This window comes from Pavona decussata, unplaced genomic scaffold, assembly GCF_977016875.1.
Source record: "Pavona decussata unplaced genomic scaffold, jaPavDecu1.1 SCAFFOLD_95, whole genome shotgun sequence".
Classification (NCBI taxonomy): domain Eukaryota; kingdom Metazoa; phylum Cnidaria; class Anthozoa; order Scleractinia; family Agariciidae; genus Pavona; species Pavona decussata.
Window position 1 is genome coordinate 1,801,796 of NW_028145512.1, and position 9,239 is coordinate 1,811,034.

Consider the following 9,239-nt stretch of genomic DNA (forward strand, 5'->3'; position numbering starts at 1 on the left):
TATGATACGCTATTTCTTGAACAACGGTTTTGTTGAGTGTTTCTCGTAATTATACTAAGAAAACTGAAGACAGCATTGGCTCTGATACAACCTTGTTTTAAACTTTTCCTGAAAAGTTCCAAAAGTGGTGTTGTCGTCGTGGAGTATAACCCTTAGCTATAACTTTATTATTAAAAACTAAATTACAACCAGGCTGAGGCATGCTATATGCAAGAAGTTGATTTAAGGTTGATAGAGTATTACGGACGACGGCTTTGGGTGAGGTATGTCCAATTGTATACCAAAGATGAAAAATTAAAATCGCAACTCCCTTTGAACGTGCTTAGCAAACCTAGTTAAAGTCTCGTCTGCTTACTTGGCACTCGTTTACTTTACCCAAGTACATAACCAGAAAATGGAATAGAAGTTAAGAAGCCAATTCCGACACATTTACCAACAATAAAATAATCAATGATACATTTTTTCCTCACACAAGAAAGTCAAGAAATGGAAGTCACCAAGGTCCTCATCGCCGTCACATTTGTCGCAACATTAAGCTCCATAGCTCTAAGCGCCCCCGTAAAACCATCACCAACTGACATTCAAGTCCTCGCGGATGTGATTTCTCGAGTGGTCAAAAATGGCACTCAAGAGGTATGAATTGTTTTGTTTTTTTTTTTTCATAGCAACGTTGAAAATCTGGGTTCGCAAATGTCACGAAATGGTATTGGCTCTCAAAACAAAAGAACTACCTCTTATTGACGGAAGCTAGCAAGTCATCACGGGTATTATTCGATTTCTTAGGAATTTGTCAAGGAAATTAAATATTTTCATATTTTCCTCATTGAGTCATGCAGAATCGGATTTTTTTTTCATCCCTTTGGGGATAAAAAGCAAACACTTTGACACAACAAGGCTACTCTTCTGTTTTCGGGAGCTTAGTCCTGCTCTAGTTTTGTTTCTTTTTTCGTATTTATTTAGCTGAGCTACAAATATCTTCCCTTTAAACACTTTTTTAAAAAGGGGCTCTATTGATGTAACTTGGCAAGTTAGATATGATGGTCATTTTCATTATATTTCAGTCCTCTATAAGTGCTTTATTTGATAAAGACTAACGTTATTGGCCAACATGTTTTGCAGATGACAGGCCTGTATAGTCTGATAACCTCGACAAACTATATCCACAATTCACTTGTGATGCTCCCGAATACGAACACACAAAATTGTTTATCAAATCAGGTATGTACCGCTTTAAATTTCAATTTCATCAACAAGGTGATTAAGATAAACGTCTGTTGTCAATCTGAGTTGCAATGCTGTAGTGCCAGTAAGACAGTGAGTGATTTGAACATGTTTCTTTTGATAGAAATCGAAAGACAAGCTCGCTATCGCGTACAAGAAGCTGTTTGTATTCAGAAGTCCGCTGTACATGGCCTTCTCTTATGAAGAAACCCAAGGAACTCAACACAGACTGCTGGCTCAGGTGCTTAGGAGCACAAGCTCTTACGTCAATGGTTCAACTGTCGTGCTATATCGTATGGTAAGAAACCAGAAAGGCTTTATTATACCTATTATATTATTATACTAAATATTACCAAACACACCAAATAAACGTTCATGAACTCCTGCTACTTTAATTTACGGAGGATTAAAGCTGAACACAACTGTGAATAGCTACAAGCCCAACATTCCAATGGAAAAAATGATTTTAAAACTATAGCAACCAATCCTTAACATACCACTTCATTTATGTAGCAGCAATACAAACTATGTATTACATCTTTTCATTCTTGAATGAAATTTTAGATGAGGTTAAATCACTTTCCGGTGCCCACCGTCCAGGCTGGAATGTCTGAAGCTGATCTGGATCAATTCTGTCGTGGATACCTTCAAGGTCTTGTCGACAATAATTTAGTGGTAAGTTATTTTGAAATACAAAGCTCATTTACGCACAAAAATACGATAAAGAAATTCAAGAGAACAATAATGCTGGGAAATAAAAGAATATCTACTTGTCGATTTTGAGTATCTGTTTATGTAAAATTACTTTATTATGTAATCACACGTGAGTTATATCTGTTAAAAAGGAAAAGAAAGTCGACCTGCAGCAATGTAGCAAGTGGATTGGGTGCGTTTGAATCATTAAGATTAAATTAAGAAGTAATAAAAATTTGTTAGTGCGTTGTCGAAGAAGACAGAATGTTTTATATTGTTGCTGTTGTTATTGTTGTTTCTGCTGCTGATGATTGAACAGAGTGGCATCGAAAGAGAAAACTATTGCGTAACACTTTTCCTTTGTTTTGGACCTATGTCTACTGTTATAGAAATAACGTAAGTTATTTATTTAACAACCATACTAATGTTTTTTCATTATATCTACAGAAACTTGTTATTACCGATGATGCGGTGAAGATTTTTCGCAACTATCTCATTCTCGGCTCACTTAAGGACGTCATCGGACAGGTGTCCATCTGTCTTGCTAATATCTAATGTGGTAAGAAACGATTGCACTGCCCCCTGGGAGAGGCAAGACTAAATATTTCTGTTATTTATTATTTATATTTATTTAAAAATGCTGAAAAACTTATTCAAATAACCTTAACTGATATTTTAAGGCAAATTTGTTACTACAGATTATTTATCACGGGACATTCTCTTACAAGCATCTTCATTATTTAAAATTAAGAAAGCGTGAATTCCTGTACTTCAAACCAGTCCATATGTTACAATGTCCTTTGTGGAAGGACTTTAGTCTTTTATTTCTAGATTCCGTTATTTTTTACAATTTCCAAGTTTACTTTCCTAAGTACAGTAACGCTTTTGATATTTTAAGGAAATGAATAGCAACTAGTTGGTATTTATCCTATTAAGTTTCCCTCTGCGAGAGAAAAACTTTTTGTATTGAGGTTATTACTTGTTGCTGATTAGGATCAGTTTATACTGTAATCTGCTACAGATGTTTCAATGACTGCAAATTATTGTATACGTGTTGTTGTTAAATTAACAATAAAACGTTGGAAAAACAACCGAGTCATTTTCTCTTTTATTCCTTTTTTGCATAGTTCGTCTAACGGTATCTGATTGCCCTTTCGTTGCAAAAATCTAACCAGTGGAGTTAGACTTCAAAGTCAACCAAAATCCAGTATAATTAATGCAGGGTTTATTCTGGGCTCGGGACGTATGCGTGTTAGAATTAACATCCATATGTAACAGACCTGGTGAAAATAGACCTGCTACGGGTTATTTTTCCCTTCCTGGTGGAATGTTTACTTCCCTGGTGCCTGGTGACGATTTAAAAAGTCCCTGGTCAGTTTCGTTTCTCCTTGGAGAAGAATTTACTTTTCCAGGTTCCACATACTCCCGTGACAGAAAGAAAAATCACGAATTTGTCTCCGAATCCCTTTCTTGTTTCTGTTACGCGAAAACTTTTTCAATGAACATGAAATAAATTTCTTGTGATGGAATTCGGTGTGATGCAATTTAATTTCTTGGCTAGAGTAGAATTTGGTTTCCCTGGTCAGTAGACCTGCGTTCTATGATTACCACTGGACCCTGATAGCCTGTAGTCCCATCGTTTTTATGTCTAGGTACATTGTTTTGTTTCGTCCTTTTCGACCAATCATGTGAGACGTTGCAAGCGGTGTAGTATCACCTATTTCTTGTTGCATGAGCTGCCGTGGCAGAAAAAATTCGCAAATTCGTCTCCGAATCTCATTCTTGTTTCTTTTACACGGAAACTCTTTCCATGAACATGGATTACTTGTGATGTTATCTGGTGTGATGTTGTGCAAAACGGCTGCTGCGGCTTAGGAAGTCCTCTGACGAAATATGACAGTGCAGATATAACCCACCATCTTTATTTTCTGTGACTTTGCTTGCAACGTAATCTTGGTGACAGAGTGTCCATCTGTGTTGGCCATGAGTAGGGAAGTCACGATTATGATTAAGGATGAACTGTTGCCGTGTGTATGGGGAAAAACTTGGAAAGAAGCATAAAGAGCATAAATGAGGATTGCCGAGCAAAAGTCAAATATGAGAACCATTCACATGCACACAATGTTTAGACCGATAAAACGCCCGATGAATATCCAGAAGCCACAAACCATCATTGGTCAACTCGCAGCAGGACATAAATTAAACATTCCCCCGATATATAACGCAGACGGTAACATTCGGATGACTGTCCTATGATGTCGCTTCAAGTGCGACTTGTTTGGTCTTTGAAGAGGGTCTGGATGGGGTTTAGTGTTAAGTGTTATTTGGCGTTTTTTCTTATGTTTAGTGTTAAAATTTGTAAAATTTTAATGTTAAGCGTTTGAAAAAAGTTAACTGTTAAGTGTTAAGAGGTGTTAGAACAGTGATTTCACTCATCAAAGATCAATAAAAGTTTCATAGAGAAGGCAATAATGTTAGAAAAAAAGGACTAAGGTTCCTCAAACTTAGCTCTTATGATAAAGGCGTGCAAAAACTAGAAAAAGAAAGGAGAAAGGAGAAGAGCCTGCGCAAGTCCACGGAATATTGCTGTTTGCAGAATACTATCTTTGTGTCCGACGTAGCAGCTGGACTGGTTAAAATAGCTTCACCTCTGACCTCCTACTGGTACAGCGACCTTCCTTCAAACCCTTGGAAAAGTGTACGACAGTTTTGGAATTGGCGCTCAAACCGTAGACGCGGTATCACTATCCCTTCAAGATGCTGTGAACAATGTTTCATCAGTGAATGAATATATTAAAAGCACAGTTGCTACGGTTAAACAGTACTACAACATGAAAGAAGCAGCAGCAACAAATGGTACCGAAGGAACTGTATCAAGGGAAACACAGGTCTCGTTGGAACTCCTCAAACAAGGTATGGCACGACTGCAAAATAACTTAAAGAGCATAAATGACGATTATCTTGGTGACGTTGACCTCCGTACGTTACTGACCGCTATAGTTGAAAATCTTCATGCAGTCTCCCACTTCAAAAACTTGACTTTCAAAGCTAGTATGCTCGAGACTTTGGCACAATTGCAAAAGAATCAATAAAAAGAACGACAAAGTGGAGCGCCAAATACTTTACACATGACAAATCGTTTTGTCCAGTTCCAACATCTAGTATGGAGTTGGCGGATGTTGAAGTGATGAAGCCTCCAACAGCTGCAAGGATAGATCCTCCAATTGAAATAGCGATGAAGGACTGAGTTGGTGGACAAATATCGTCCTGTGAGGCAGAGAACAGTGCGGAGTGAAACCACAAAAAACAAAGCCGGAGCTCTCCCACCAGCAGTGTATTACATTCAACCTCCTCATTCCAAAGTAATGTTCAACGATGACTCAACTGTTGAAGGTCGAAAAGGAATATGGAACAAATTATGCTGCAAGTCACAGATGACGATGGGGACTCGCACGTACCCAGCATCACGTTTGTGGACGATAGCACGGTTGAAATAGTTGCTGTTGGTGAAGTGCCAGATCAAGAGGATAAATACGACACGGACTTAGGCAGCGATATGGATGATGACGATCACGACTCCTACCCCGACACAACAACACTCACCAGGTCTGGTCGCGCCATTCCCTCTCATTTTCGCCTTGACTTTTAGAGTTTGCACAATTGGGCGTGCGCATATATACATTACCTTGTGAATGACTCTGTGATCCGGAGTTAATTAAATGAAAACACGAAAATAGCGCTACCTTGGACCCGGGAGGGCAAGGGGGTTCAGATTCAAAGGCTGGCTTGCTACTGATCTAATACATGTGCTAAGAAACGAGAGGATTGGTTAGTGAGGACGCAACAGCCTATTTCCCGGTATGTTAAAGGAGCATAATGATTAATTAAACAAATTTTTGAAATGAAAGATTGCAAAAGTGTAATAACGACAGAAAAAAAATTTTCATTGTCGAGCATAATGTACCCTTCTGCTGAGAAATAGTCTCCCATGATTTTCCATGATAGAAACATAACAATGAACAAACACAAAATTGTAATCAAAATGACACAGTCTGTAAATTAATTGTAGATATTGTTCCATATCGAATGTTAACGTTTGTCTTGATTAGTATCTTTCGCTTTTTTAAGCCATTTCCGCTTACATTTGTATCAAATTTAGTGTTACAGTGAAATTTTTAGTGTTAGATGTTAAAGAGCCTAAAATTTAACTGTTTGATGTTATAGAAGGAAAAATTTTAGTGTTTAGTGTTTTCGAGGCACCCCCATCCAGACCCTCTTTGAAATTTGTGAGATTCTTTCGATTTCGTGGAACTGTTGGGTTACCGAAAATGTCTGGAGGGCGGTTATTGGACCTCGATTTAGATAAGGGAAGATTGTCTGGCTACTAGAAACCTCGTGGAATAAAACACACACCGTTTATGCCATATAACCTATGCATATCGATGAAAATGTTGTGAATGCGTGCTTGCATACAATCGCGAAAACCACGCACAAAATGTCACTGAACGCATATACACCCCCTCCATTTGATGAAAATTCAAGCAATAGTCTAATTTGAGGATTCCTTCAAACAATCATGCGTACGTGGTTATTGCAAGAAGACGACGAGGAGGACGACGGATGACGAGGAGGCAACCTTAGATTCGGTTGAAGCAGAAAGGACCAGCTTGCCTATAAAAGCTACCTCAGTTGATTTGTTTACAAAATTGAATGTCACACACCTTTTTTTTTTTTTTTTTTTTCAAATAAAACATAGGTTTTTTCTAGATGGTTGCAACTGGGTCACACCGTTTTTAATAACATACATACTACATAGTTAGCTCTTATAAATCACTGGCCTCCCTGAAAGAGTTTTGGGCTTTCTGGTGAACAATCATGTTCCGCAAGGTTAGTTAAGAAGTGGTGCAATAATCTAGTTGTTATAGTATAAGTATTAATAAATAATTCAGTAAAATGAAACGTGTACTTCATGGCATTGTCATTTTGAAGTTTAAACTGTGCCTTTCTGTCAGTGTTAAGACTATAAAAGAATGACAAAAATTCTAAAAAAATACAAAGTTCCTACTTAAGTAAGTCAAGTAAAAATAATAGCCGGTAGAATTTTCGAAATATCTTGTTTTTACAACATTCATTGAGCAATCTCTGAAATAAGTTCATATCATGGATTGTTTTCCTATAATAGCACTTGCTTGTAGTTGGCTTCGAATAAAATTAACTATGATCCCCGTCATCTGTGAATACGTTTGACTTTTTTCTTCGCTTTCGACAAAAAAAAAGAAGTCCCATATTGGGTGGTTTATCGAATGTAAGAAGCAACTAGGCCTGTTAAAACTCATCGTTAATGTAAAGCTTGAGCGCCTCTATAATTTGCTTATCCCGAATTTTTTAAGGTATCCCTAAAGACTAGGTGGTACCCGTTAGATCCTGATTACAAAGCTAGGAGAGAAATTATACTGTTCTAAAGACGAGAGCCCGCACCCACTTTGGCTAGAGCAACCTAAATTACATTTCCACCAAACAAATTTTCCAGATCCGAAGTTCTGCAGGATTGTACCGAGTAATAACCTGATAACGCACAGAGGACGCCAAAACGTGGTGAGAACAAAGAAATACGGCGAGTAGCGTGGCTAATGTTCTTACTACGTTTTAACGTCCCCTGTGCGTTATCAGAGAACAGACCCACGGTAAATGAAATTTATTGTTTTATAGAATAAACAAGACATTTCGCCAGCGAACATTACGTCGACTGAGCCAGGTCAGAAACTTTTACACAAATTTCTAGAGTACTGCACACATGTAATTGTGTTCCTCTAACTTGGAGTATAATCCGAAAGAATTTCACAAACAACATTTTCAAAACTAACCCTCATTCCAGTCGCCTCACTGCGATTTGTAATCGATTACCCGCTAATAACGGTTTTCTATCGGCCACTGTCATATTTGGGCTAATATTTCCCCTCTCAGTTCACATTACAAAAAAAGTTCTAGCTCTTTAAAGCCGGTTCAGGCGTTTGCGGAATTTTCATTGTAGAATTTTACTTTCGGATGGAAATTTTGCCAATTTTTTCCGCTACCCCCCAAAACAGTTTGCAAACTTTTATTGACTAGTTACTGTGGCTGGACTCCAGAGTCTGATCACTTCCGCCGGTCACAACACTCACTGACGTCATTCGTGCATCTGTGCTCTAATCATAAACTCCGCTACACCAATCAAAACGCGTGTTTTACCGCCACTGTTCATTGTGTTAAATACAATAGTCTAATAAAGATTACTGGTGCATTTACTCTTAGGATTTCTTTATGAATTTATGCATAGACAAACATACCGCGCTTGGTAGAAGGCGGTAGTATCGCATAGTCTGCAGGATCAGGTTAAATTTTATAGAGTCAGTTAGTATGACTAGTTGATCTAGACCGCAAATGTGGTGGAAGGATACGATGAAGACACTGATCAACTGTTTAGTCCACTCTTGAAAACTTTGTCAAATACTTTCTTTCTTTGCATCTCCTTACAGCGATTGTCTAAATATAGTTAGCCTCACGCCTGTGTGGTCCACGGTGCCTGGGGATGGGGGTACTGTGGCATGTTGCAATTGAGATCGTCACATACGCACAGCGGATATGTCTTTCGTTTCCAGAATCATCTTCTGACGGAACAATCTTTTTATAGCATGTACATCTTGCAAACTCACATTGGGACAGCAAACGTTTGCATAAATCGTCAGGGGCAATCTTAACTGAGAAGTTCTTTAATGTATATTTTTAACCATTCAAACCATTATTAAAATTTTCCGAACTCTAGATCACATCCAAACTAAGGGAAGAGGGTGGCGAACGAAGCTTGGCAAACAGAAGAAAGTTTGCAATGATCACCTACCGTGTTTACGTAATTTAGAAAGCTGACAAAACATCTCCAATCTTTTGTGACTTCCGTGACGTTATAAAATCTTGTCCTTAACAAAAAAGTCAACATATTCAAAAGTTTTATTTTCTTACAATAGATGACTAGTAATTTAAAACTTAGTCGGGTTAAAGTGTAAATGTATACCGTTTTTAGCTCACACCGTGATGAAGAACAGCTAGATATAAATTAGTGATTTCATATATTTTACATACGTAACCTCTGTTGGACCTTGTTGTGGCTCACTGAATTCTGTTAGGTATCATTTTCTCAGCAGTCTATTCACCTGTATTCAGTGTATGACGCACATTTTGTCTTTTCCTCGCTAATCTAAGAGAATCCTGTCAATTTGACAGGTTTCGGGGTAGCTCGTATCAGTTTGTTATTGCTAGCCTTATTTCAATTGATTAGTCTCAGATCCGCT

The 9,239-nt window shown here is 37.9% G+C and overlaps 1 protein-coding gene across 1 annotated transcript; it reads left to right on the forward strand.

The window, feature by feature from the left end:
• Nucleotides 1–528: 528 nt before the first annotated feature.
• LOC146473063 (uncharacterized) lies at nucleotides 529–2,469 on the forward strand. Its single transcript, XM_085118934.1, has 5 exons — nucleotides 529–633; nucleotides 1,120–1,218; nucleotides 1,346–1,519; nucleotides 1,786–1,896; nucleotides 2,362–2,469. The coding sequence occupies exons 2-5, from the start codon at nucleotides 1,120–1,122 to the stop codon at nucleotides 2,467–2,469; spliced, it is 492 nt and encodes a 163-aa protein (XP_084975060.1). The 5' UTR covers nucleotides 529–633.
• The last annotated feature ends 6,770 nt before the right edge of the window (nucleotides 2,470–9,239 follow it).